The 1,248-nt window shown below is 61.9% G+C and overlaps 1 protein-coding gene across 1 annotated transcript in view; it reads right to left on the reverse strand.

Moving 5' to 3' along the window:
• Positions 1–922: 922 nt before the first annotated feature.
• The window catches only part of LOC104288856, a 4,354-nt gene continuing 4,028 nt past the window's right edge, over positions 923–1,248 (reverse strand). Inside the window, exon 6 of the mRNA XM_009887728.1 lies at positions 923–1,087. Coding sequence (XP_009886030.1) covers positions 923–1,087 — 165 coding nt within the window. The remainder of the gene's footprint in view (positions 1,088–1,248) is intronic.

Raw genomic sequence — 1,248 nt, forward strand, 5'->3', positions numbered from 1 at the left:
GTGGCAGGAACGCTGGCTGCCTCCCCGCCACCAAACCCAAACCCCTCGCAATTAAAAACGGATGAGCGGTCTGAAACCTCCGGCGAGCCCCAGCCCTCGGAAGGAGCATTCATTCGGTGCCGGGGCGGCCGAGCTCCCCGCAGTACCGGGATGGCTCGGTGGAGAGCGGGAACACGGTTTGGGGACAGGCGGAGGAAAAACAGGACTCCCTCGAACGTCAAAAATAAGAGGAGGTGGTGGTCTGGCACCAGGATGTGTCGCTGTGTTTTAAGTGGCTCCCGAATAGGCTCTTCCCTTTCGCAGCCCCCCCTGGAGAACAGACCCCATCACCGTTCTCTTCCTCCGGTTTGTGCTTTTTATTGCTTGAGTTTGGTACAAACAGCGCTCGGGGAGAGGAAGAGGAGGGACAAGGCGGCAGCTGAGGCTTCGGTACCCGTTTTGGGGCAGACAGAGCCAGAGCTGAGGCTCCTCTTCCCATACAGAGGCAAAACCCTTTCCAGGCTTGAGAGAGGCAACGCTTGTGCCCAGGCGGAGTTTCCATCGGCTCCCCAAATCTGAGGACCGGGAGAACCCTGATAGGAGACCTCTCTCCCCATCCCCCAGTCCAATTCCAGCATCAGACTGGGGGGGTCTCGGGGGCGAGAAAGGCTCTCTGCCTTTGCTCTCAAACCCTGCTGCTCTTCAGGGTGATGGGGTCCGCATGGGATGGATGCGAACCCCACGGAGCCGGGAGCAAAGGACACCTGTGGAGGTCGCGGGGCAGCTGCAGCACGTGGTTGGAAGGTCCCCGTGCTCGAGGACGGGCATGGTGGGGAGACCCGACTCTCCGCAGCGCTGCACTGCCTGCCCAGCAGGCAAGCGGGGTCTGCGGGGTCACCCGTCATGGCAGAGGGCGGTTTCCCCCATTCAAGGCACCCTGCGGTTAGGTGGGATACTCTAAGGTGGGTTTGTGGATCCCGACGGTGATCCACGAGCCCTGTGGATCCAGGCAGCAGCTCTTTTCTGTCCCAACGGGGAGATGCTGGTCCTCAGACCGTCTGTTTTCCTTTGCGTGGGGGCTGTGAGCTTCCTTCTTCCCCAGCCCTACCTGGAAGACGGTGATCCTTGGGAGCCCGGTGGAGGCTCTGCATCCCTCCACGGTGCATCCCTGTAGGTGTCCGGCTGCAGCGCGGTGGCTCATGTTTCCCCCGGGGAGCCCGGCAGGGCTGCAAAGCCACCCTCCCCATTCTCCAGCAGCGGGGAACCATC

Source organism: Charadrius vociferus, unplaced genomic scaffold, assembly GCF_000708025.1.
Source record: "Charadrius vociferus isolate BGI_N301 unplaced genomic scaffold, ASM70802v2 scaffold1066, whole genome shotgun sequence".
NCBI classification, from domain to species: Eukaryota; Metazoa; Chordata; class Aves; order Charadriiformes; family Charadriidae; genus Charadrius; species Charadrius vociferus.